Source organism: Podarcis raffonei, chromosome 1 (assembly GCF_027172205.1).
Source record: "Podarcis raffonei isolate rPodRaf1 chromosome 1, rPodRaf1.pri, whole genome shotgun sequence".
NCBI classification, from domain to species: domain Eukaryota; kingdom Metazoa; phylum Chordata; class Lepidosauria; order Squamata; family Lacertidae; genus Podarcis; species Podarcis raffonei.
Genome location: NC_070602.1, coordinates 117,915,175 through 117,940,507, shown reverse-complemented (window position 1 = coordinate 117,940,507; position 25,333 = coordinate 117,915,175). Strand labels below are relative to the sequence as shown.

The following is a 25,333-nucleotide window of genomic DNA, read 5'->3' as shown; positions in this document are numbered from 1 at the left end:
ACAGCCAGAGATCAACTTGTCAGATAGTCTTGTTATTTTCTAGGTATGAAAAAGTTCATTTCATCCTGATCCTGGATCTGTTTACTGGAATGGACCTCTGGCTACATCTAAGCACAGTTTCGAATGAATACTGTTGCTGTGAAAAAAGTTGCCCGCTGCCCTGATCTTGTATATGAGTTGAAGGACATGACCTATCAGACATGTGAGAAATCTAGTGAAATTGTCATACATATGAATCATGTTTCATTTATTACTATTACTATTACTATGCCACACGGCCTGAATTCAAATCCACCCAATGGACAAGGGACCCATAATCTCCACTGCCATTTAAAAACAACTGCAACAAACCCATTTCAATTCCTGCCTTGATTATTTGTTTATCTAATTGATTTAGATAATCATCTGAAGAGCCCAGGGTGGTTTACAGTACAAAAACACATAACATAACAACAAACAGAACAATACTCATAGCCAGTGCTTTTTCGGGGGGGGGGGGATGCAGGGGTACGCATACCCCTAAACATTTTGTGGATCTTTGTACTTTTGCCCATTTACTGTATTTATTTTTCCCAACTTGAACAATAAAATGGTGATTTTCCTGAGTCAAAATGTGAGTTCGCCCCTAAACATTTTTTAAAGAAAAAAAGCACTGCTCATAGCCCATGAATAAAAAACCAGACCACCCCTGGCAGAAGGAGGCAATCGCCTCAATCAGTAGATTCTGGGTATCCTGAAAAAGCAGGACATGGTTGCTTTATATTTAAATTTATTTCTGTTGCGTTTTTACTGCTGGGGAGGAAAATCGGCGCATAGGAGACGATTTGCCTCAAGTCCCAGGCACTCAGGCGGGCGAGCACCGTGTGCAGCAAAACGTCTCGGGCAGTTTACTATGCTGTAGTATTGCATATTGTGTGTTTCGCGTGATGTCAGGCTGCCCTGTAAAATTTTAAAAAGACAAACTTAAAATGCAGACCATCCCTTTTTTTGCATGCCTAGAAGGTAGAATGTTCAATGTAAGAAACTCAAAAGTTGCATGTTTAAAAAATATTTAGGTTTTTAGTTTTGGGGTTTTTTTAAATTTTGTGTTCTTTGTGAATTTGCTTATTGTGCTGTTTTTAATGGTGGTTAGTAGGATAAATGCACTGGTGAGGCAAACATAGTGCCAACAGTAGGTACGTAACTTTCCAGTTGTATGTGTCATGCAGCGTTTGAAGGGACCGTGTGCTTTGCTCAAAATGAAATAAAAAACCGGTAAAATTCAAAAAAATAATATTATCCAGTATGCACGAGCATTACACGCGTACGCCCACCCAGCTCGCCGAAAACCGGGGACATGTGAGCAACGAGAGTGGGGGCGGGTTCTCTCCGTCGTCTTAGTTTAACGCTTCTTGTCTCTGTTGGCGCCTTTCGCCGCTGCTTGTCAAAGCCGCTTCTCCTCGCAGGTGGGAACCATTTCGCCCCGCCCCTCCGTTCCCGCCCGGCCCCCTTTTCCAGGCGGCCCGGAGGCTTGACAAAGCGGCGCTTGCTGCGCGTTGCTATGGTGACGTCGCGGCCTGCCTGCGGCCTGTGGGCGCTCCGTCGGCGCTGGCAGTGGAGCGTCCTTTGCGTTGCCCCAGTCAGTTGAATGAGCCCAGGTAGCTCGGCCGCGCCATGAACAGGTAGCCTAGCACCAGCACTGCTTTTTTTATTTGCGTCGAGGGGGTTTCGAGGATATGGCGCAGCGCGGCTCTAGAGTCTAACCCTCTCCTTCTTCTTCCCTCCGCCCCCTATCTAGGTTTAATATTGTCTTGGGCCAGGGGATACCCAGGCCGACAGCCCCCAAGGTAGGAGACCCCACCCCACGTAATTAAAGGTGCCCTTCCTTTTTAACCTGTAGCCCTTTATAAAAGCTGCAATAATAGTAGTAATAATAATAATTGACAACGACGACAATGCAGTTCAGTGGGAAAGCTGGCTACTGTACCACCACCACCAAGGAAAATGCTGTGTTTTTAGTTATTGTAGCAGCAACAACAACGACAAATTCTTGACAACAACGACAATGCAATTCAGTGGTAAAGCTGGCTGCTGCTGCACCACCACCGCCAAAGAAAACGCCATGTTGTTAATAATAATAATAACAACAACAACAACAATAATAATAATAATAATTTATTATTTATACCCCGCCCATCTGGCTGGGTTTCCCCAGCCACTCTGGGTGGCTTCCAACAAATACTAAAATACAGTAACCTATTAAACATTAAAAGCTTCCCTAAACAGGGCTGGGGAAACCCGCCCTGTTTTTAATTATTGTAGCAATAACAACAACAACAACAACAAATTCTTGACAACAACGACAATGCAATTCAGTGGGGGAAATGGCTGCTGCTGCACCAACGCCGCCAAGGAAACATAGCTGTCAACTTTTCCCTTTTCTTGCGAGGAATCCTATTCAGAATAAGGTAATTTCCCTTAAGGAAAAATTGACGGCTATGCAAGGAAAATGCCGTGTTTTTAATTATTGTAACAACAACAACAAATTATTGATAACAACAACAATGCAATTCAGCGAGGGAAATGGCTGCTGCTGCACCGCCACCGCCAAGGAAAACGCTGTGTTTTTTAATTATTGTAGCAACAAGCAGCATAAATTCAGCAAGTCCTCTCTGCTGGGAGCACCGCCATGCTGAGGAGATCTTCCTGCCACCTGTTCACGTTCTCCCTGTTAGAAGCACAGCAGCCCTGCAAGTGATGAACAAAAGAAACATTGAGATGTCTAGTGCAGCCTTTCTCAGCGTTGGGCTCCCTGATATTGTTGGACTACAAATCCCATCACCCCTAGCCAGACAGGACAGCAGGCAGGGGTGGTGGGAGCGGCGGTCCAACAAAGCCTGGGGACCCAAGGTTGAGAAAGGCTGGTCTAGTGGATCTGGTGTGTAAAACTCCCCTGTCCAGGGAAGCTTTTAGTGTGTAATGTTGTATTGTGTTTTTACTATTTTTTTGTTGGGAGCTGCCCAGAGTGGCTGCAGCAACCCAGTCAAATGGGTGGCATATACATATATTGTTGTTTTTATTCCAGAATAGGCACCCCTGGGTGTGGGCAGCTGCAACTCTAGCTCCAGTGAAGGCTTGGTACCACTAACACATCTTATTTTTTTTAGTTTTCTACACAATTGCTAATAAAATCAGTTTATTTGACAGTTGAGGGTGGTAATGGGAAATAATCTCTTCACAATCTCATTCATTTTAATATTTGAGATTGAAAAACAGACTTAATTAGTTGTGTATGCTGAGGGGGGCTGCGTGGAAATTCTGTTAGTGGTTATGGATTTGGAATCCAGGACTTAGGGATAATGGCCAAACCTTCTGCAGTCAAAAGGAAGTGATATGTTTGTGGTGATATTAAGCATATACACATTTATTGATTTACTAGACTTGCATACTATTCCATAGCAGAATACCCTTAGTGGTGCCTGTTTCGCATTCTCCCCCACCCTATTCAAATGTTGGCTGTGGGGCCGCATGAGTCATTAATCAAAGGTTGGTTATGATCTACAAAGCAGTTAAGTTGGCTTGTTCCCATTTGAAATCAAGCCAGGCTTGCTGAATTCAGTTTGCCAACTTAAATGGATTTCAGATTATGTATATGATGATTAGCAGAGGCTCTAGTGTCCTGTAGAAATAACAGCTGTTGCACACGTGATGGGCACCGTATTATATACTACACAAATTTAAATCTGAACACACTGTACTGAGAGAGGAAGACTTACAGCCAAGAGTTCTGATTTTATGGCTTACCTGTTGATGTGACAATAGAGCTGGGGAAGGTCAGTGTGGTGTAGTGGTTAAGAGCGATAGACTCGTAATCTGGTGAACCGGGTTTGCGTCTCCGCTCCTCCACATGCAGCTGCTGGGTGACCTTCGGCCAGTCACACTTCTCTGAAGTCTCTCAGCCCCACTCACCTCACAGAGTGTTTGTTGTGGGGGAGGAAGAGAAAGGAGAATGTTAGCCGCTTTGAGACTCCTTCGGGTAGTGATAAAGTGGGATATCAAATCCAAACTATTAATGAGGTTACTTCTACTTTGAATGCAAAGTGGAGTCTGATTTCCTGAAGAACATCCTGACCCATGCAGAGCAATGTGACACTAAGTGGATCCTAGAATTATCTTTCCCTGAATATATGCTAATTCCCCAGAGAGGAAGCATTCACAAAAGCTGTTTCGGCTGTTACTACAAAAATTATGCCTCTGCAGTTACATGCTATACCTTAATTGAGGTGCTTAGATGAGTGCTACATAGTATACATTCACATAGCATACATAGAGCGCTGCATAGTATACATTCGCAAAGCAGATATATCAGTGGAGCCATACATCAAAAGTAAATGTTTTTCTCTTCCATTGTTTTAGATGTAAACATTTTACCTTATCACACATAAGTTTTACCCTTTAAAAGCTGTGCAGAATTATTTCCCTATGTTTTAAATAGAATATTAAGCATTATTGCTGTTTGAGGTTTCCAATATATCTGTTATATATCAGATACACACACACACACACACACACACAAAAGTTGGGATATAGGTGATCAATCATATTTTCTTTGCTTAAGCCAGGGGTCAGCAACCTTTTTCATCCGTGGGCCGGTCCACCGTCCCTCAGACCATGTGGTGGGCCGGACTATATATTTTGGGGGGAAATGAATGAATTCCTATGTCCCACAAATAACCCAGAGATACATTTTAAATAAAAGCACACATTCTAGTCATGTAAAAACACCAGGCAGGCCCTACAAATAACACAGAGATGCATTTTAAATAAAAGCACACTTTCTACTCACATAAAAACATGCTGATTCCCAGACCGTCAGCGGGCCAGATTGAGAAGGCGATTGGGGCCGTATCCGGCACACGGGCCTTAGGTTGCCTACCCCTGGCATAAGCAAACACTTTCACACTAGAAATGGCACAAATTGCATTATTGAAGAAGTGCAACATACATTACAGCCTAGTTGCTGCTATGTTCACCCACACTTTATGCTAGCTATGTTAATTATATGGAAATTAAATATGGAAATTAACAACTGTCTGTCACTTGTGTTTCCATGGCAGCCTACAATGCTGAACAAGTAGGCCATTTCTGGTTATGATTCTTTCTCTCTCTTAAAAATGATAAAGCTGTTGAAATTTAGGAATTTGAAGGTAAGGACAAGAAACTTGTGCACAATCCTGGAGCATGCAAGGCAGCCAGTGTTGGAATTTCAGGAAAGACTTTCCATGGTCTGATGAACAAAATGATTTTGAAAGCAGAGCGATTGATAGAAGCAGAGGGCCAAAGTGAGATAATGAAAGACCAAAGAGGAGAAAATTGTAGTAGTCAAGGCAAAAAAATATATTGCCAGCTTGATGTGACTCAGTGTTCTGTCAAAGAGGCAGATAGAAAGGACTATGTTTTTGTAATGCTGTAAAGAGAGAATTGACCTGGTATTGTGATGGCCTAAATTGTGTGTCAAGGAAGGAAGGAAGTCAAAGATAAAACCAAGGATTTTAACTGAAATCATTTGACGTTAGGATGACATGTATTCCATATTCTTATGTCTTTTTCTGTTCAACCAGTAATTATCTGTCTAGAGTAAGTGTACTGTCAGCACTTCAGCATCAGTTACATTTTTTCACATTTTTATCTTAAAAATTGGTATATATTCTATACTGAAATTATTTGGTTCCAACTGTCTGTTGAAACTCTTTTAGTATGCTGAGTAAGGCAGTGTTAAGGGAGTGAATCTAGCAGACTTTACCAGTTGCAATCACACACAGAGTGATGCTTGTAGGTAAGAAAAATAAAAAAGGACTTTATGGTATGAAATACGTACTTGGATAGAAGAGTTCCTAATTCTAGTCTAACTAGTCTGTAGTAGAACAAGGCAGCTGTGGTGACTCCTTTTTCCCTTGGAGGATGGTTCCAGCATGATATCTCATTTTGAGGTCTAAGAGAGAAGTGAAAGTAACAGGAAGTTGTAAAACAGAGCACAAACTGAGAATATCAGTCTAAATGTAACGTCAAAAGAGAAGAAGGGAGCTCAGGAAATCTGGAGGTCCCTAACCCTTTCTGTCTTAAACCATGCCAAACCCTTCTTCTGCATGCTGAGTTGAACCCAAATTTCCAACACTCCCCAATTCACATTTAGAAACAAAAAATATAATATTGTTTCAGATGCAAGGTGTTGTTAACAACCATGTGGCTGGGGGTGGGGAGGAGATTAGGAGTCAGGTCTTTTTGATACCTGAAGAACTCACAATTTGCAGAGAAAGGCATTCATCACTACACTAGTGGCCAAAATTGTGTAAACCTTTTGGGAAAAGTGTATTTCCGAGGTTTGATGGCACATAACCCCCCCCTTTTTTTTTAGTAATACCATAAAATGATATATCAATAGAAAGATAATTTAAATGAGAATGTAAGGCAACAACATTTGTTCAGTTATCTGTATTCTATCAAAAGTTATAGCCAAATAACCAGAAAAATGAAGCACAACTTGCTTAGGTTGATATGTAGTAGCTTTCCTTCTGTAGTAGCTTTCCTTCATTTGAATGTAGCCAAAGAGCATGAGTGTTTAGAGAGCCAATCAGGTGTTCTGAGCCAACAAAGCTCAGAAATACACTTTTTTTTTCAAAAGGTTTCCACAATTTTGGCCACTAGTGTACTTTGGTGTGTCTTTTTATATATTTCTCCCTTTTGTGAATGCTCCCTACATAGTTTCAGTAAAAAGTCAACTAAGAAACAGTGTTTGGAAACTTTCTGGGGCCTCTTTTGCAGGCCATACTGCATTGTATATAATATAGTCATCTTATTTGCTCCTAGTAAGCTTCTTTAAAATGCCATTTGGAATCTTTCCTCTACACCTTTTTAGGTTTCTGGAATGATGGAAGTGATTGCTCCTGAAGGTATTTGCATTAAACAATGCATTTGAAAGTACTTTCTTATAGCTCCTTATATTCTAAAAAAACAAACAAACCCTACCTTCTTCCCTTTAAGCATTTTTCCTTTAAAAAAAAGTCATAAGAATTCTTAAAAGGTTTTTTTTTGTTCTTAATGGTTTTATTGATATTTCAGAGCTAAGAGTGCAACCTTATACTTGTCCACTTGGAAGTAAGACCCATTAAGGCTGTGTACACATTACCAGCTTAAAAAGCAGCTGTGTCATTACTTTTCTCAATTCAGATCAAAGCTGGGTTGGAGGGGGGATGCATCAAAATGCAGTATTTCATAAGAAATGACAAGATAGATATGTGGATAACACCATGTGCACACCACTTTCCAAACCAGTGATGGGAGTGCTGTGCATGCAGAGCAAATGGGGCTGAGTACACAGCTTTGAGTTAAATGGTGCTTACTTACAGAAGTGTGTATAGAACCATAGCAGACTGCAACTGGATAGCCATTGCCTTGGAAACAAACCTTGTTTAACTCAATGGGCCTTACTTTTGAGTACACATGTAGAGGATTGCATTCTAATAGAAGTTATTGGCGTGAATGTGCCCATTTTCACCTGTGAATTGTGAAATTGCTATTCCTGTTCTGTGGAGAGTTGTGCTACTTAGTGAAAACATGTGCACAGCAAATGTTTCATCGTCCTTCTCTTAAATAAGAGCCGCACATCCTGTGTTGTGTTTTAAATCACAGAAATTCCCCCTCCATCCAAGTCACTTCCATATATTGAAATGTAATGTAGCCAGGGTTTATATACATAGTTTCCCAAATTAGTTTTTAGCCACGGGGTACTGTTAGTCTTAGGACACAAATTGTAACAAATAAAAGATTTATACTTCTATGGTAGGCATGGATATACAGTATTAGTTAAGCTGTAGCAAGGATGGCAAAGTTTAGAAGAGAAGAGGAGGTAAAAAAATGTGGCTTAATTGTGCATATCCCCCACCCCTCATCAGGAGGCAAACACTTGGAAGAACATAAAACATAGAAGCAGGGCTGTCAGGAACCATACTGTGCCTTTGGAGCTTCACAGTTAATTCCAGTTCCTACCCTTGGACATTGATTCTGGGTCAGAGGAACAGGGACATCAGTCATAGGCCTCAGAGAGCACAGAGGTGACTGCAAAAGGTGCAGTGGATAGAAGAATTTCTGCCACTTCCCAAAGGAGGAAGAGAGGTGTGGTGGTGGTCGGTGACTTTCTTCTGAGGGGGACAGAGATAGTGATGTGTGGACCTGATAGAATGTCCCAGGAGGTGTGCTTTCTTCTAGGTCAGGGACATCAAGCCAAAGTTGTTGGGCTTTTTAGGGGGCGCACGCCATAAATTGCTAAACAAGTAGTAATTACGACAGCGGTAACTCCTTCTTCCATTCTTGTAATCATGCGCAAATGAAGGACAGAGCGAGAGGGCGGGACCAGATGCTCTTTCCCCCCCGCAGAGGAATATGAGCCCGCGATCGGCTGCTATCAACCAGGGATCAACCTGTTGATCGCAGTCGAACGGTTGGACATCCCTATTCTAGGTGCAAAGATTCAGCATGTGACAGAGAGGCTGCCAACTCTCATCAAGATCTTTCTTTTGATCCATGTGGATACAAAATGATGCTGGCAGACACAGTCTTCAATGTGTTGCAAGGGACTATGTGACTCTGGGTGGGAAGCTGAAAGGATCCTGTGGCACAAGTGGTTATTTCATCATGCCTTCCTGTCGAAGGTCATGGCCCAGGAAGAGAAAGAAAAATACTGGAAGTAAATGACTGACTGCACAGATGGTGTCATTGGGAAAGATTTGGCTTCCTGGATCATGGTCTCCACTTCCCTGAAGAAGGACTTCTGGCAAGAGATGGGTTGCACCTGACAGCAGTTGGCAAAAATGTGTTAGGAATCTCACAAACTTTATCAGGAGAGCTTTAAACTGAATCCTGAGGGGGAAGGAGACAATATTTCAGAGCATGGGGGACACCAAGTACTGGGGATAATAACTTTATTGGTGTACAGGAACCTGCTTATGGGCAGGAAAAAAACCCAAGAAGGAAGCAGCTTGAGGGAATGACTTGTTCCCGTTTTCTCTATACTAATGCATAGGGCATGGGGAATAAACAAGATAAACGAGCTCTGGCATTACTGAAAACTGGTGGGATGAGATACAGGACTGCAATGTAGTAATTGAGGGATATAACTTATTCAAAAGGAATAGACCAAAGAGGAAGGGAAGAGGAGTAGCGTTGAATGTAAAGGATGTGTGTACCTGTAAAGAGATCCATGACATGGAGCATGAGAGTACGGGGAGAGCATTTTGATAAAAACTTGTAGGGGAGGGAAACAATATGTCTCCTAAGAATTTTTTTTAAATTAAATGCATCTCAAAAGTTTATCAATTTAATGTTTATCAAAAGTTTATCAATTTAATTCATGCTGAATTTATACATTGAAAACATGCAGATTTGGTTTATGGAGATCATGCAAAATACACTCAAACTTTTTGTTTTAGATGGATTTGTCCTAGAAACACGTTTGCCTTTGCCAAGGTAAGGAAAGGAAGATGGGTTCTTGCCATTGTTCAGTTTATCCCTCTGAGAATTTGTGATCACACCCCAACCTTCCCAGTTTCAGCAAGGTGGTGGCTTTACATGCATATCCTAGGACAGGCTTCCTCAAACTTGGCCCTCCAGGTGTTTTTGGCCTACAACTCCCATGATCCCTAGCTAGCCGAACCAGTGATCAGAGATGATGGGAATTGTAGTCTCAAAACATCTGGAGGGCCTAGTTTGAGGAAGCCTGTCCTAGGATATTTTGGTCTCTTCTTTCCTTGCATTCTTTTATAAGACACTAGCAGCTCTGTCCTCCTGACCATCTCTACAAGTTGAAAATAAGGCCATGTACACATTGCCAGCTTAAATGAAGTCGGGGGTTTTGTGTTTGTGTATGATGTATATTTCAGTTCAGTTCAAATTTACACATCATTGTGAGCATCACTACTCTTTGATTTGTTTCCACATCACCCCCTGTGCATCCACACCAGTGGGCAGAGATGGGGGAGGGATGTCTTCAGCTGACTGACTTCTCCACCCCTCCACCCACCCTTAACTCCTAGTCATGAAGCTTTCCTCCCTTCAACCCTGTCCCCCTACAAATCATCCTCATGCAGCCTACTTCCAAATTAAGTGTAGAAGCTTAAGAAATCAGCCTGATGGTGGAGCCTTGTACACAACTACTCAAAAGTACTCCTCATTTAGTTCAATGAGGCTTACTCTCAAGCAGGGGTAGGAGTACATCTTAAGGTAGCAAACCTAACCCCTCCTACTTGAGAGTAAGCCCAACTGAATTCACTAAGTCTGAGCAGGCATGGTTAGGATCATGCTATTAATCTAAAGTGCCAGAAAATTCATTGCGGTCTTTACTACAGGGTAGTTCGAAAATACTGTTGAAGTGGGTATCTATTTTTAATGAGTAGGTATGTTTTACACACAGGGAGAGATAAAATAAAACTCTTAAATTAAAATAAAGTTCAGGTAAAGAGGATTTGTCAGAGGAAAGAGACTTCTCTAACTCACCCTACCCATACTGACATCAGACATGTAGAACCAGCCCCAACTCACAGCCTCAAATGTGCTCACCTGGGTTGCACTACACTTTCAGTATTGCTACCATTCTCAAATTGGAATGAAGCTAGCTTGCGATGAATTGCATGAAAGCGCAGTATTTTTACAAGAAACATTCTAGATTGTTGCTAATTCCATGTGTGCACGGATTCAAAACCTAGTGGGGCAGTGCAGTGGAGATGGTCGTGTGCACAGCCTAAATCCAACTGATCGAATGGAACTTACGTACATGGAAGTATTCTTACAGCTGAAAGACCGGAGTGCATGTTACATGAAAATACTGTAGCACGTGTACAAACTATTTTAAATGAAAAGCTGTGAAGGTCAGTTGCCTGTTCTGAACAGGGTCTCATTCCTTCCTGAAGAACCACATTCGTAGCTTATGGGTGAGCCAGGATCCATATTTGTCACTAGAGACCCAAACAGCCTCAGTAGCTCAGAGCAGCTTTAGCTGGTGTGCCAATCATAACCGTCTTTGGACAGGGATAGCTTGGCCACAGAGGTCCATACAATGATAACCTCAGGGTTGGATTGTTCCATCATGCTCTGTGTAGACCTATAAAGCTGGTCCACAAACTACAGGCTGGTGCAGAATGCTGTGACGAAGCTGCTATTCAGAGCAACCTACCTGGCAGCATGTAACATGGCTGTTTAGGGATTTGCACTGGCTGTCAGTTAGCTACTGGCCAAGTTTAAGGTTTTGCTATTGGTGTATAAAGCCCTTAACAGCCTTGGGCATGTTTACCCAAGAGACTGCCTTTTCCCATTATCATCCTGCCTGAATACTTAGGGCATCAAGTAAGGCCATTTTATGGGTGATACATGCCCTAGGAGTTCGTTTAGGCAGAGGTGGAAATAGTGGGAACCACAGGAGGAAGAGATCACGTCCTCTTGGGATTCACTGTATATATAGGAAAAGGAAAGCTGAGTGTAGTGGATACTGTAATGGGAAATGGTGTTGCTCATGCGTAAAACTCCAAACTGCTCCAAACAGGTTATATAGCTCAAACTTTCCCTGGTTTGACAGCGCCTTGCTACGCGACTGTCTTAATCACTGGCAGAATCCGTCAGTGGGCGTTTCCTGAACTTCTTCCAACATAAAAATTCCTTGACCGCCAGTCTCCGCCTAGCTTCTCTGCGCGGAAGCCTTCTGCGCAGAGTAGGCGTGCCAAGCGGAGGTCCTGCGCTCTCCCCACTGATCTCACTGGAAGAGTCTCGGAGCCTTCCCTCCGAAGTACTCTCAGCCTCCCCTTTCTTCCTGGTGTCACCTTGGTTTCCTTCCCCAGCGGAAGCTCTCCCTCTCTCCTTGCTGGTTCCCTCCCCTGCATCCTCGGAGCAACTCCCCTCTCAGTTGATCTCTGATGTCAGTTCCCTGACAGATACGTATCTTGGACTTTAAGAAATGTGATTTCAAAAAGCTTAATGAACTGGTGGTTGTGATCTCATGGTCAGAAATACTCAAAAAAAGAGCAGAAAACAAATAAGGTAGCATGGTGTTCTGTAGTGTAACAACACTTACTGGACTAGTCTACAATGCTTTGGTTGTGATGAATTCTTATACTCTATTATGTCAAATATGAGAAGTAGGCTAGGATTCAAGCTGATTTTTAAGCATTATATCATCTTGAATAATCTGCTCCTTATATATGCAACTCGTCTTATTGTCTTATATAGGCATAGTGGCTTAGGAAGGACTGATGTAATGAAGGTAAAAGTTTTTATTTCAAATTTGATATATGTTTATCTTTAAAAGGAATTGATATATTGATATTTAATGGTTTCTTGGTGTTTTGGTTTTAATCAGTTGATTGTACTGATCAAGAGTCATATCTGTGTTTCAGTGTTTTATTGCAACTTATGGGAATTCTCAGTAGTCAGAGAAATCACAGTGAAGGCAGGTCTTGTGGTTGGTTCTTACTTTTGCCTTTATTGCAGGAACAGAAGAACAGACAAAATGGAAGGTTACATGTGTTTGGTCCAAAAGGTAAATCTGCTGAGCTTTTCAAAACTGCACTGATTTTTAACCACTGCTTTCAAACCGCACTGCGGGGGCGGGGGGTGGCGTTCTTAGAATTCTGGATGTAGGTACAAAGGTGCTAGTAGTTTAGAAAATAATAATTAAAACCAGGGACAAAGCTAGGCTTTATTTATATGTCAAAACAAATTGCCAGTTAAAGAATAGAAAGCATTCTTCTGTAAGCATTAGTAAATTATTTGGTTGATTTATCTAATTTCATTAATTAGATAATCCCCAATGCTGCTTACTAATAATAATAATAATAATTTATTATTTATACCCCGCCCATCTGGCTGAGTTTCCCCAGCCACTCTGGGCGGCTCCCAATCAGTGTTAAAAACAGTACAGCGTTACATATTAAAAACTTCCCTGAACAGGGCTGCCTTAAGATGTCTTCTGAATGTCAGGTAATTATTTATCTCTTTGACATCTGATGGGAGGGCATTCCACAGGGCGGGCGCCACATTTACATAAAATAACGCCTTGGAGAACTTTGTGGCTGTTTCTACTCTTCCTGGTACATGGCTTTGCTCTAGAATAGAATCCTTACTTTCTTCTCTCTGCCCTCCTGCTCCAGTTTGCAGCACTTTTTAAGGTCTGTGGGCATCAGAGACACAGAAGCCGGCACAGAAACTGGGTCACAGGTGAGCAATGGTGGTTGGAACATCAGTTGCTTCCTGACCTGTGTGCCACTTCTGTTGCCTGATCTGTGTCTAGATATTATGTTAGTCATGTGAACACTGTTATCACATACATTTTGTAAGTAAATAACCATGTGGGGCTACGATAGAATCAGGTAGGTGGGGAGAAAGAACTATGTTCCTCCCCCCACCAAAAAAAAACCCTTTCCCCTAAAATGCCTCCCTCCTTACGTAGTCACCCATGTTGCTTAGCATCCCAATTCTGTTCAGGGGGCCTGCTGCTGCTGCTTTTTTTTTACATTTTTAAAATGTCTGCACACTAATTATATTCATTCAATTAAGATCACATCTAATTTGGCCCTTATTCCTTTCCCCCAAATAAATATTAAGTCTAACCTATTCATTCCAACTGTTGTATGTTGGTCAGCCCCAGCAGTGACTGGAAGCCCTTAGCCAATGGTCTTTTAATCAGAATTGGGCTAATGAGCAAAAATTGAGGGTTTTCCATGTGATTTTTTTTTTTTTTTGAGGAAAATTTGCCTTGCAGTGGGGGGAAACAGGCTAGAACAAAACCACTTTCTCAAAGAGATGTTGTAAATTGATAAACTATATTACATTTATTGCTTAGTTAAATTTTAAAATTATTGTTCTATATATTTTTGGGGGGAGGGGATAATCTGAATGTGCATCAGTTGAACCAAATATTTCAATTTATTTTGTTTTTAGAAGAAGTAGTCCTTGAACACGTTCAAACAATTCCACGGTAAGATCTTTGTTGTGCAGCTTGTATAGGATCGGCCTTCTTAACCAGTCAGAGAAAGATAGTGCAATTATTTGTCATAGATTACACAATCCTTTGCATGTTTACTCACTTATGTCAGTGGGGCTTACTTCAAAGTAAGTATACATGGGTTTCCAACCTCTCTTATATTTAAGGAACTAGAAATACATATATTTCTACTTTAACCTTTTGATTGTCAACATGGATGTATATATCAATAGATAGGTACTATCATTACTCTCACTTAAGTTAGGCTTTCTTTCCAAATAAGTATACTTGTGATTGCGACCCAAATATCAAATATTAAGAGGGTATTCCAGATGATGCAGTCCAATACTGATTATTGTTGGCTAGCTGAATCAAATTCTTTCAGTTTGAGTTTCACTGTTAAATAAGCTGAGGTTCTGTAATAACATATCCTTGCTCTATAGTGCTGCATGTTTTAAAATAAGTTTTTAGAAGAAGTTGTATTGATTGCTCCCCAGCTTGAATCATTTATTTTATGCACATACTCTTATTTGACTTGCTCCTAATTCAAAATCAGCCCTTGATCTTGGCTTCTCAAAATGTACTTGAATACAAGAAAAGAATAAATAAATAAAAGGCTGCAGCAGTTGGTTAGAATCTGCATTTTAGAGGAATTATTATTCTGCAGTTGATGTCAAAACTTTTTTGTGATGGTTCTTTTCCTTCCTTCCTTTATTATTTTTTTAAACCAAGGCAGCAAGGGATGTGGAAATGAATCTATAAGCAGGCCTTACACTCCATCAAAGCAGATCTTGTTACGTGCAGCTAAATCCGTAGAAAAGTAAGTCTCACTTCATTTGCGTTCTTAATTAATTTCATTATGAGAAGAAATTGCTGACAAGCTTTTTCAAACAAGTAACCACTGTCCTATTGTAGATCCCAACACGTTCTTGAGGCATGTGTGGAAGAAAGTGTGGCTTGGTCTTTGTTATTTTACTCCTCATGGGGTGCTGCCAAAACACACACACACATGGTGAATTATTCCTGCTCCAGCTGTGGCATTTAGAAGCACAAAACTCAGTTGCCATACTGAGGGCTTTTGCACCCTGATCGTCTGTAGCGATTGGTGACGTACATTGATGGTGGTGTTCTGCATGGGATGTGCTTGCAAATGTTATAGGCAGGAATCTGTCACAAAATTTTTGGAGGTCTCTCCATGGCAAATGTAACATGTGCAGCAGCCTGCAGTCAGCCACTGGGAAATATGAAATTCGTTCCTGTCACTCAAGATTAATTGGCAGCAGATGAGCAACAGATAAAGTTGAAAGAGAATATTGGGAAGGCAGGCTAAGTTGAAAAGTCATAACAAAGAGGTTATGCCATTTATGCAGGAGCTCCATATGGCTGGGTAAAGGTTTGCTTGCCATCAAACTGTCTCAGTTGTTTTTTCTGAATCGTTTAGGATTGTTTCAGCATAGAAGAGAATGAGGCGGTCTCTAGCATTTGTGGAACTCCAAGTAACTTGAGCTTGTTCTCTGCACAGGGAATCATTTGCATGCTTGCACTGGCATAAGAATCAGGCAGCTCAGTACCAAATTAGATATGATGTTAAATTCATTTTTGTATCTAAAGCGCACACTTTTAAAAATGCAAATTACAGCTGCGGGAGTTGATGCTTATAAGAGACCACTGCAGGCAAGGAAAAGGAGTTTAACCCTTGCCTCACCACTGTAGTCCCTATTTATTTCAAAAAGCATCCTTCTGGAGCTGCTATTTGCATTAAGAGGAAATGCAAATAGCTTCAAAAGGGTGGTTTTTCAATCTCAAGATTGCAACAGGAGGGAAGTCCCGCCCCTACTTCCTGTGATTCCAGTAATTATCAGCCCGCCTAATAGCTATTATTTGCATTTTAAAAACATGGATATTAAATGAAAATGATGCCTTTAACATCAAGTCTAATTTTGTTTTCAGATAACTATTTTTACTGGATACCACTCCAGCTGTATTGAACCTGGCATATACCATATTTTTTGCTCCCTTTTTCCCTCCTAAAAAGTAAGGGGAAATGTGTGTGCGTCTTATGGAGCGAATGCAGGCTGCGCAGCTATCCCAGAAGCCAGAACAGCAAGAGGGATTGCTGCTTTCACTGTGCAGCGATCCCTCTTGCTGTTCTGGCTTCTGAGATTCAGAATATTTTTTTTCTTGTTTTCCTCCTCCAAAAACTAGGTGCGTCTTGTGGTCTGGTGTGTCTTATAGAGCGAAAAATACAGTACCTGAAAGCATATTATCTCTGTAGTCTCAAAAATGTGTGATTTCTTTTTTTGTCTCCTCTTGGATAACACTCGCAATATTTAGGGGGAATACTTTAAAAAGAATTGCAAGAAATAAAAATCCAAAGATGAGTGTAATATTGCCTGACCGCATAGAAGAAGAGACAGGTGAGATTTATGTTGCATATGTTATATATATATATATATATATATATATATATATATATATATATAACCTATGCAGTTCTGTGTTACTAGACTGCAAACTAGGAGAGTAGAGTTCAAATTATCCCTCAGCCATGTGCAGACCAGATCCAAGCACTGTTTAAGAATACTGATTTTCTAGATCCATTTCAGTTGGGGGTTAGGCCCAGTTTTGCCATCGAAACTGCTTTGGTCATGATGACTTCTGTCAGAAGAGAGACAAAGGAAATGTGTCCTTGTAAATTCTCCTCGACCTCTCAGTGGCTTTCAATGTCATCAGCCATGGTATTCTTCAGTAATGCAACAATAATGCATCAGTGGTAGAGTTAGACTGGGCTGTCCATAAATCACTCTGCCTTATTAGTTGTTCTGTGATGCCTCCCTAATGTCATCACATTACTACCATCTGGAAGGGCAGTCTTGCACTGTAATGCAGCTAAAGTGGGACGAGAAACAGCAACCCAGGAAAAATTGTGTTAGGTAAAGTTGCAGGGTTTCAGCAGGAAGTTACAGGAGGTGCACAGATTAGAAACAAAAGCAGCATACCACCCGGTAGCCTTTGCAGGTGCAAACATTATTAAAAGATAAATAGTGTATAATTGCCCTAAAACCACCATAAGCACAAATCATAATAAGTGCACCATAGAAAAGATATCTAGAAGGGCCCCAAGTCAAACCACTGGCTCATCTAGGGCAGTGATTTGTAGCTGCTTCCCATGGTTTGTCAAGAGTCTTTCCCACCTTTCCTGTATTCGCTTAGTATCAAGCCTGGGATTTTCAGAATGCAAAGCATGTGCTTTATCACTGAGCTATGACCCCTTCACACTTGAAAGTACCTTTGCTGAACATGATTCATCTTGATAAAGTGGTATCTACGTGAGCAAAAAAGCATTCTGTGTGCTTTCTGTATCAAGAGGGAATCCTCGCCAACTGTCTTTTCTTTGTCATCATTTATTTTGTAGTTCCATTTATTTTGTGTTCTCTCTACCTGCATTGATAGGCCATATCCCAGTGGCAGTGATGCTCCCAAGAAGCATTTTGAAGCGTGTCGGTGTCCTAATAATCTCTGCAGAGAGTGTGAGAGCACTATTCTATGTACCCTGGCCTTTACTGAAGCTCTGCGCACATCAGAGCAGGAGTAGGATGCTGGTGGCGCTGTGGTCTAAACCACTGAGCCTCTTGGGCTTGCCGTTCGGAAGGTTGGCGGATCGAATCCCCACAACGGGGTGAGATCCCGTTGCTCTGTCCCAGCTCCTGCCAACCTAACGGTTCAAAAGTGTGTCAGTGCAAGTAGATACCGCTGTGGCGGGAAGGTAAATGGTGTTTCCATGTGCTCTGGCTTCTGTCACGGTGTCCTATTGTGCCAGAACCGTTTTAGTCCTGCTGGCAACATGACCTGGAATCTGTCTGTGGACAATTGTCATCTCTCTCGGCCTGAAAAGTGAGATGAACACCGCAACCCCATAGTCGCCTTTGACTGGACTTAACCATCCAGGGGTCCTTTACCTTTCCTTTCACTTCCTTCATAAGTTAGTTTTCATACCTGCTAAGTATTCAATGATTAATTTGCTTTGAGACACCCATATTACAATATCTAGTATGAATTATTCTATATTTTTATAGATTGATTTTTTTACAGACTATAATAGGCTAATTGCCTATAGATTGTAGCATGCAGTTCAACAAGTGCTTCTATAATAATAATAATAATAATAATAATAATAATAATAATAATAATAATAAAATAATAATAATAATTTATTTATTTATTTATTTATTTATTTATTTATTATTTATACCCCGTCCATCTGGCTGGGTTTCCCCAGCCACTCTGGGCAGCTTCCAACAAAATATTAAAATACAGTAGTCCTGTCAAACATTAAAAGCTTCCTTAAACAGGGCTGCCTTCAGATGTCTTCTAAAAGTCTGGTAGTTGTTTTTCTCTTTGACATCTGGTGGGAGGGCGTTCCACAGGGCGGGTGCCACTACCGAGAAGGCCCTCTTCCTGGTTCCCTGTAACTTTGCTTCTCGCAGTGAGGGAACCGCCAGAAAGTCCTTGGCGCTGGACCTCAATGAAGGAAGATGAGGACTGTATGGACATTGTAGTTTCTGAGTTGAATTCAATATGAGCTGACATTGTGCACTTTTTTCTTGGCAGGGAAAAATACATTTCTGTTACTATATGCTAGCTTCATTAGACTATCAAACATGTTGTTGAAATATGAAATAGTGTGGATTTCTCTACCCTAAAGACATAAATTTGAGGGGGGAAAGATTGTTGCTGTTGAATTGCGGTGCATTTTATCTCTTACTTCTGCTTTCTCTTCTCCCAGAAATTCATAATGATCAACAATTAGAAACTGATTTACAGAGGCTGAATCACGAAACTAAGATAACTGAGGTGAAGACAGAATTGGAAGTCAATGGTTGGTTCAAACAAAATATATTTTATTTATTAATCTCTTTCAGCTTCCTTGGCTATAAATTATGTCTAGATTTAGTTAAGCATAATATCAAAAAGGTATTTTCTTGATTGATAGATGCCATTAATTTGTGTGTTTCATCTTAATTCGAACCTCATGGATATAGTGTAAGCGTCAGTGAAAGGTACTACTACTAAGGAATACAACCTTGTCTTTATTGGTGCTGATCTCCTTACTAAAGTATGCTTTAGCCCAAAATGTAGTCTTGTTATATTGTTGTTTGTTTGTTTTTCATAAAATTTATACACTGCTGGACCATAAAAAAACTTCAAGCAGTTTACGAAAGGTGAAACAGCAAAATCAAGAAAAATCCACAACAGTACTTTAAAACATACAAAAGTTAAAATACTAAAGTAGATAAAATTTACTTCCTAAGCATCTGGGTAGGCTTGTCTACACAAGAATGTTTTTATTAATGACGTGCACTTCACCCCAAAGTCCCATGGTGGGTTACAGCGTTAAAAACCCAATATTAAAAGCAGTTTAAACAACTTACAATCACAAAAATAAGGTGGGTCCTAAAAATATACACCTCAGGGGTCAAAAGTCAGGATAAAGAGATGGATCTCCAGCATTTGACAGAAGCTGTTCAGTGAAGGTGTCAGATGCACCTCTGTGGGGAGGGAGTTCCACAACTCAGGGGCCGCCACAGAGAATGCCCTCTCCCCGGGCTGTCACCCTCCCCACAAGCCTCTGGGGGCTGAGGAACTCCCAAGAAGGCACCCTCTGCTGATCTCAGTATGGTCTGTAGGAAAGATTTCCCCCCCAGATATTATGGTATGGGGGGAGAGATTCTGGTCTGCCCATAGCAACATTGCTATTTTTGGAGCTGTTCTTGTAGCATCACAGCTAGATTAAATCAATATAGAGGCATTGCTCACCTCAACTTTCATAGTTCTGGTTATTGTTGTTATTAATTACAGACATAAACAAAGGGAAGCTTAATACATGTTACAAAGAGCTTTATCTTAAAAGAAGCAGTGAGCCAGTGTGGTGTAGTGGTTAAGAGTGGTAGACTCGTAATCTGGTGAACCGGGTTCGCTTCCCCACTCCTCCACATGCAGCTGCTGGGTGACCTTGGGCCAGTCGCACTTTTCTGAAGTCTCTCAGCCCCACTCACCTCACAGAGTGTTTGTTGTGGGGGAGGAAGGGAAAGGAGAATGTTAGCCGCTTTGAGACTCCTTAGGGTAGTGATAAAGCGGGATATCAAATCCAAACTCTTCTTCTTTTGAGTATGTGAGAAAGGGAGCAGATTGCCTTCTCTAAGATGGGTGTCTGCCACTTATGGGGATACATGAATTGGGCCACCATCTTTCAGTTTCACGGTACCTTTATTTCTTTTTTTATAATCATTATCAATAGCTGACAGGTAAACTGTTGCAAGTGGTGTGTTTTTCCTTCCTTTAAGGAAATTCTGACATTTAAGGTGCAGTTGCTCAATGCGTATAGCCCTTTTTGCTGCCTTCGATTACTTCTTTGTGAGCTAACTCTCATGTCATAAATTGTATGTGATGTCGTGACTCATCTAATCCTGCTAAATAAAAGTCCAGGCTCATGTGGATTTTAAAATTTGGGAGTGTCATGTGAGGACTGACTAGGCTGGCAGAGGTGTAGCAAAGCAATGGAACCAAAGATACTTGGTATGTGAATTTCATGATCAAGACTGGAGGAAGAGATAGCAGTACAAGTTTGGCAGAGCTGTCTAGAAAGGAGGAAAGTTGTTTTGTTTGTTTGTTTGTTTGATATACCACCCTATACCCAGGGGGCTCAGGGCAGTTGTATAGAGATTATGTGGATTATATCACTACTAGGCATCTAAAAAGGATTAATGGGGTACACATCCTGGATTGAATTTAAGTGGTGTTATGTATAAAAGTTATTTTGTCTGTTCTGAATCTACTGCCATTTAATATTGATAAGATGACAAAATACGGGTGGGGGGGATGGAGGAGGAAAAAAATCTCTTTATATACACTTTCCACACAATGAATAAATTTATAAACCTCTATCATATACGCCTCAGTTGTCGTTTTCTAAGCCAAATAACCCCAAACACACTAGTTTTTCCTCGTAGTGGTTTCAACTCCTTAATTATTGTGGTTGTCCTACTGAAAGCAGGTGTGGATCAGTAGGTAGACTGCTGCAACTGAGGTACTAGATCGTACCCTGGGGGTTTCATTGTCTGTTCACACTCCCTTTATTCTACTAATCATATCTATGTTGAAATATTATTTAACACAGGATACAGAGAAATAGTAGTCATTTAGAAAGTAGCCTTATGGCTCCTTAAAGACTAACATCTCATAAAGGGGATGCTAAACCATGAATACTTATGCTAGAATGAATTAGTTAGTCACTAAGATGTCTCAAGACCCTCTGGTTTTTCCCCTGAAAATTTTGGGAAAGGTAATCTAATTGGTCACAGTTTTGCTTACAGAAATGTTTATTAATGCCTCTTCATCTCTAATACAATTTTTTTGTGTAGATGAAAAGATGAAAAATTCCGCAGTTGTTGAAAAGCTACCCAACGATGAGGTCAGTACTGAGAAGCAAAGGGAAGGTATAGCTAAAGAAAATGCCGACAAGAAGCTGCCAGAGAGTTCAGAGGACGAAAATAATGAACAAAGTGACTGTGAAGTTGAAAAGAGAATTGCACCGCTACAGTTAATGGGAGAGGTAATTCCCCCCCCCCCAATTAAGTAAACAGATGTTCTGGCAAAACTAGCCTTTCCTACAGGACCAGTAAAGTTTTGAATACTTCTCCATGTGATAAACATTGACCAAAATATTATTTAAAATCTAGATAATTGAAAAAGAGGTTAGATGCATACAAGACTGATTCTTAACAGAGCATAATAAGCATGACTACAGTTAATACATCTACAATGGGGGTTTTTTGGTTAAATAAAAGGGAATAAGAAATGAGAGTCGTACCTTGGAAGTTGAATGCCTTGCGAATCAAACGTTTTGGCTCCTGAACACCGCAAACCCGGAAGTGCATCTTTGGAACCCAAACGTTTGCCGCGGGTTCCACAGCTTCCGATTGGCTGCAGGAGTTTCCTTGGTTTCCGAATGTTTTGGAAGTTGAACAGACTTCTGGAGCGGATTCCGTTTGACTTCTGAGGTATGACTGTACTTACCACTCTAGATAAGTAGCCTCTGGAAGAAAACAGCCTAGAACATAAGAGACTCTTCCTTCCCAGTGCTACATTGATGCTTGTAGATCAGGGGTCAGCAAACTTTTTCAGCAGGGGGCCGGTCCACCGTCCCTCAGACCATGTGGTGGGCTGGACCATATTTTGGGGGGGGAATGAACGAATTCCTATGCCCCACAAATAACCCAGAGATGCATTTTAAATAAAAGCACACATTCTACTCATGTAAAAACACCAGGCAGGCCCCACAAATAACCCAGAGATGCATTTTAAATCAAAGGACACATTCTACTCATGTAAAAACACGCTGATTCCCAGACTGTCCGCTGGCCGGATTTAGAAGGCGATTGGGCTGCATCCGGCCTCCGGGCCTTAGGTTGCCTACCACTGATATAGATCATCTGCAATATGCACAGTCTTTGTGATGCTTTAGGTCACTGCAGATGAGTTAGTAATGACATACGATGCATGGAGGAATGGATCTACGTGACAAAGTGTCGTGCATCATGTGTCCTCAGTGTGAAAAAGTTGTCATGCTGAAGCTGTTCAAACTGGACTTTGCATCGCAGGATCAACACCCTTGAGTTAACTTGAGTGCAAGTTGAGTCATATTGGCTCGTATTTGTATTAATCTGCATACTTTTACATTTTCTTTATAGTTTCTGAAGGCAATAATGGAGCAGAAATACAGCCTTGCAAAAAAGCTTTGTCAGATGAGTAAGTTCTGCAATGGGGTTTTTTTTTCCTGACCTGCATTGTTTCTCCAAATCTGTTTCCTAAGTTGTGACATTTCATTTAGTACAGTGGTGGGGAACCTTCTCCAACTTGAAGCCCATTTTGACAGTCACAGTCAAGAACTCCATAGTGTTGTTCATAAGCCCTGGCGGATGCCTTGCTTGGCAAGGAACAACCACGAACACACTTTAAGGCATAATTGTTCACTTGCGGCCTCATGATGTTGGATGAGGTGAGTGCGGTATGGAGAGATGGCCTCGCGGGCCAAATTGGGACCCACTCCAGGCCTCATTAAGCCCACCAGCCGACAGTACGTTATTCTGTTGATATATTTTGGACTGGTGTTTATGTAGGAGCAAGTTCTGAAATTGCCACACTACTCAATGACTTGCAGTCTCCTGGATTCTTTCTGGAATGGTTTGCAATAGAGAGATCAAGAACCTGTGGCTATGATACTCTCTCTCTAGATATGATTGTCTTTCTGCATCCACAGGAATTCTTTTTTTGGGGGGAGGAGTCTCAAAGTAAGCACTCCAAATAAATAAACACGCATAACAAGAATGTTTGGACTGAGCATGTAAGAAGTTTAAATACTGAATAAGCATGATGAATCAAAAGTGAAAGTCACAGAGGAGAATTTGTTCCTTCTGTTTTCCTGTTTCAACCACTTCCTGTATAAATGAACAGAATGGTAACTTGCCAAACTAGATAATAGCATGAGGTACATTATTCTCATTTTTATATATAAAAAAGTTAATAGCAGCACGGGGGCTCTGATGAAGATTATGACCATGCCACATGGGGAAGTGGTTTTTAAACCCCCCTCCTCTTCACCACAGACTTGATGAAAATTGCCACCCGCAAACTGTTTGCCCTCTCCTGTGGCAAGGAGAGGAAAGAGTTAACTCCCACTTTGCATGTCATATTCATGATTCTGGAAAAGAGAGAAATGCTTTTGTATATTTCATGTTGTCATCTGGTTTGCCTTGATGAAACATACTGGCAAGTAATTTCTAGGGTGCTTCCAGATCAGAGTTTGTTGTTGAATCGGACGTACTTTTATGAGAAATATATTTGCACTTCTATGAAGTAGGATGAGCTATTATTATAGAGTCCTATTTTCTATTTCATCCTATAGATATCAATAATGTCTTCTCCTTATCAAATTCCAGTTCTGATATATGAACCAGAAAACCCTGAGGCCCTGCAGTTTCTTCCACTTATTGAGAAAAAACTAGTATTGGGTAAGTGCTAAAACTGTAAATACTGGATACTATTATACAATTGAGAACTATATTATGTTTGTTGAGCGTTTTTACAGATTAGTGTCGATCCAGCCAAGGAATCTGTCCCTGTGCTCCTTTGGGCACTATTGAAAGAAGTCATTCCAAGAGGTCCCTGTGCATTTCTTCTTCCCTTAAGATATAAACACTTCCTGGATTCAAGGAAAGCAGCACCACTAGCAAGTAACATGGGAATCATGCAGAAGGGCTGTGGCTGATGCCTGTCCCCAAAAGAGAAGGGAGGAAGGAAGATGGGAGCCCATGATGCAAGCCAGGAAATGCACAGATTATTCCCCGAAAAAGGAGTTGCAAGAGTGACTTACCTTTGTATCTCTTATATTTCCATGTTAGAAAGCGAACGTGCTGCTAAAGAAGATGAAGAAACCGGTGAAGAGAGCAGTGAAGAAGATAGCAATACAGATAAAAGCGACACTGAAAGTGAAGCCAGTTCTGGAGATTCTGATAAAGATGCTTAGAAATTTGAAGATACCACAAACGAGTGTGTTCTTAATCATCTTTTCTTTGAAATGCACATATTAAAATGAGCTGGATTAATTAGAAGAATCCTACCCCAAAAATACTTTTTTTTCTCATGCTTAACCTTGCTATCAGTGCTCCCCTGTTTCCATCAAGCTGTTATTGTTATTGGCCATAGGCAACTCCTGAAAGTTTTGTCACTGATGAGCAATTTGTGAGGTGAAAAGCTCCAGGGACTAACATAAAAAGTGTTCCGTTCTGTTGATTCTAGTAGCCTAAGCTTCAGGGCTAGCTGAACACACCCCTTCTTGTTACAAGACTAACATAGTGTATTGGCATACAGGACCGGAGGTTTATTGGTGTTGAAAGTACTGTATTCATGCAAATCTATTGCACCATCAAATCTAATGTGCACCTCAGTTTTCAAAACTTTGAAACCAAAAAAGTATTTTCTTATGTCAGCAGTGTTTTTCAAGCTTGCAATCGAATCTAATGCGCCATCAAATCTAAGGTGCACCCTAATTTCTGTGACATAATTTGGGCAAAAACTGTGTGCATTACATTCAAGTAAATGGGATACCCCTGAGGGTGCCAGGTGCAACTTTTTGCTGCAATTTCTACGTCTCTTAACGACTCAGCTCAGCACCTATCCTCTTACTCTCATTTCTGCCCTCTTCCCTCTCTGCCCTACTCTCTTAAAGCACTGGCATTTGTAAAAGCAGTGCTGACAGAGGGGTAGATATTT

General features: G+C 41.0%; 1 protein-coding gene across 5 annotated transcripts; it reads left to right on the top strand.

The window, feature by feature from the left end:
- Positions 1 to 1,506: 1,506 nt before the first annotated feature.
- On the top strand, positions 1,507 to 24,675 carry ERICH2 (glutamate rich 2). Of its 5 annotated transcripts, XM_053359898.1 has the most exons (14): positions 1,507 to 1,661; positions 1,778 to 1,826; positions 6,896 to 6,929; positions 9,465 to 9,501; positions 12,250 to 12,283; positions 12,511 to 12,559; positions 13,960 to 13,996; positions 14,739 to 14,822; positions 16,337 to 16,419; positions 18,789 to 18,881; positions 21,424 to 21,614; positions 22,753 to 22,810; positions 24,001 to 24,072; positions 24,463 to 24,675. In XM_053359898.1, the coding sequence occupies exons 1-14, from the start codon at positions 1,654 to 1,656 to the stop codon at positions 24,585 to 24,587; spliced, it is 954 nt and encodes a 317-aa protein (XP_053215873.1). In that variant the 5' UTR covers positions 1,507 to 1,653; the 3' UTR covers positions 24,588 to 24,675. The 5 variants fall into 5 exon arrangements, with proteins under 5 accessions (XP_053215873.1, XP_053215895.1, XP_053215887.1 ...); XM_053359904.1 differs by lacking the exon at positions 1,778 to 1,826 and having other exon boundaries at positions 1,508 to 1,661; XM_053359925.1 differs by lacking the exon at positions 6,896 to 6,929 and having other exon boundaries at positions 1,509 to 1,661.
- Positions 24,676 to 25,333: the final 658 nt, after the last annotated feature.

Excerpts from the sequence above, each read along its gene's own strand:
- ERICH2 (XM_053359898.1), top strand. Across the intron at positions 13,997-14,738 it reads CACGTTCAAACAATTCCACG|CAAGGGATGTGGAAATGAAT; the intron begins GTAAGATCTTTG and ends AAACCAAGGCAG. Across the intron at positions 21,615-22,752 it reads CGCTACAGTTAATGGGAGAG|TTTCTGAAGGCAATAATGGA; the intron begins GTAATTCCCCCC and ends TTTTCTTTATAG.